The 1,945-nt window shown below is 53.3% G+C and overlaps 1 protein-coding gene across 1 annotated transcript in view; it reads left to right on the forward strand.

Annotated features, from left to right (window-relative positions):
• The window catches only part of LOC106673621, a 2,714-nt gene extending 914 nt beyond the window's left edge, over positions 1–1,800 (forward strand). Inside the window, exon 2 of the mRNA XM_024229926.1 lies at positions 31–1,800. Coding sequence (XP_024085694.1) covers positions 31–1,800 — 1,770 coding nt within the window. The remainder of the gene's footprint in view (positions 1–30) is intronic.
• The last annotated feature ends 145 nt before the right edge of the window (positions 1,801–1,945 follow it).

Consider the following 1,945-nt stretch of genomic DNA (forward strand, 5'->3'; position numbering starts at 1 on the left):
GATGACTACTTTCGGTGGCGCGCGGGAAAGTCCGCCGAGGAAAACCTTAGCAAACTCCAGAAGGAAGACATTCCCCGCATTGAACAATGGGCCAAACAAACAGGTTCATGCTTCGCCGCGGAGAAAACCGAGCTTATCCACTTCACTAGGAAGAAAAGCGAACAGGCTAAAGGGCGGCTAGTAATACAAGGCGTGGCCATCGAGCCGTCAGCAACAGCCAAGTTACTCGGGGTGGTGTGTGACCGCGAACTGAGATGGAAGGAACACGTGCAGCAAGCAGTGAACCGGGCCACAAAGGCCAACATCGCCCTGGCAGGGCTTCGACACCTCCGCCCCGGCCAAATGAGACAGGTCTACCAGGCCTGCGTTACCCCCATCATGGACTACGCATCAACGGTCTGGCACAACCCGCTCAAGGACAAGAGACACCTCAGGGTGCTCAACACGGTCCAAAGATCAGCCTTGATCCGAATACTGTCCGCATTCCGAACAGTCGCAACAACAACAATGGAAGTCGAAACATACACGCTACCAACGCACCTGCGACTCAAACAGAGAGCACAGAATGTTATCATTAGCCTGTGCACGCTCCCTAGGGATCACCCAATACAGGAGGTGCTGGCGAGGGCTCGGAGACGACGCGATAACATAGGATCCCGACCGCGGTTTCCTCTCGCTGAATCCATGAAAACTATGAGGCTGGAACAACTAGACGGTCTGGAAACAATCGACCCAAAACCAATGATCCCTTGGGACCCGCCAGGCTTTGTGGAAATTGACATTGAACCAGACCGGGAGAGAGCAAAAGACAAGGCTACAGCCCTACAGGCGTCATCAAATATGGTAGTCTTCTCGGATGCGTCAGGGCAGAACAACCATCTTGGCGCAGCGGCAGTGATGCTGGACCACAATCAAGAAGTAATCGAATCCCGACAACTCTCCATTGGATCGATGGCCAACTGGTCAGTGTATGCAGCAGAGCTTATTGGCATATTCTATGCCATTAGCCTTGTCCTAAAGGTAGCTAGCTCAAGACCAAGAGTCCCGACAACTTCACAGCAAGAACCAGCAACAATCCTCTGCGACAACATGTCAGCACTACAGGCCATCAGGAACCCACGCAATAAGTCAGGTCAACGGATTATCCATGCCAACCTGCAGGCAGCCTCAGAATTGAGAACACGGGGCATTCCCCTCCGCCTCCAATGGATTCCAGGACACTGCGATGACCCTGGAAACGATGCAGCAGACGAACTAGCCAAAATGGCAGTTGGTTCAAATAAAATGCATCCCTTCAACCGCCTTGTCTCTCAAGAAAGAGCGGGCATTCGAAAGCAGATCCTCAAAGAGTGGGAGCAGGAGTGGAAGACATCCACAAAGGGTAGCCACCTTCGGCGGATCGACTCGAAGTTGCCAGCCATCCGCACCCGACGATTATACGGCCCGTTGCCACGGAACCGAGCCTATCTACTTACCCAGCTACGGGCTGGCCACTGCTGGCTGGCGCCTTACGGGAAGCTCCATGGACACCGAGAAGACGATAAATGTGAATGCGGGGCCAAGGAAACAGTCAACCACGTCATACTTGACTGCCCAAAACTAAGAACGCCACGACGAACACTACGCGAGGAAGTTGGCGAGGTATTCGGAGATATCCCGGCCATGCTAGGCGGGAAAGGGGAAACAAGCCATGTGAGGGCTGTACTGGATTTTGCAGAAGCATCTCAAAGGTTTCGTAGCCGCGGACCAAGGGGCCCGCAAAGACAGAACCAAAGGCAAACGGCCACCACAGGCCCCTAGGCGAGGCTTAAAGTTCGCCCTTAAGAAATGGGGTCATGTACAATAGAGATACAAGGGAAGATATATAGTTGTAGGTAGCCTGCATATCGCTTTCTTGCGAGGGGTCAGGGTAAATGAAACCATCCATCCATCCATCCAGCTGTAC

This window comes from Cimex lectularius, unplaced genomic scaffold, assembly GCF_000648675.2.
Source record: "Cimex lectularius strain Harlan isolate CLEC.00 unplaced genomic scaffold, Clec_2.1 scaffold708, whole genome shotgun sequence".
Classification (NCBI taxonomy): domain Eukaryota; kingdom Metazoa; phylum Arthropoda; class Insecta; order Hemiptera; family Cimicidae; genus Cimex; species Cimex lectularius.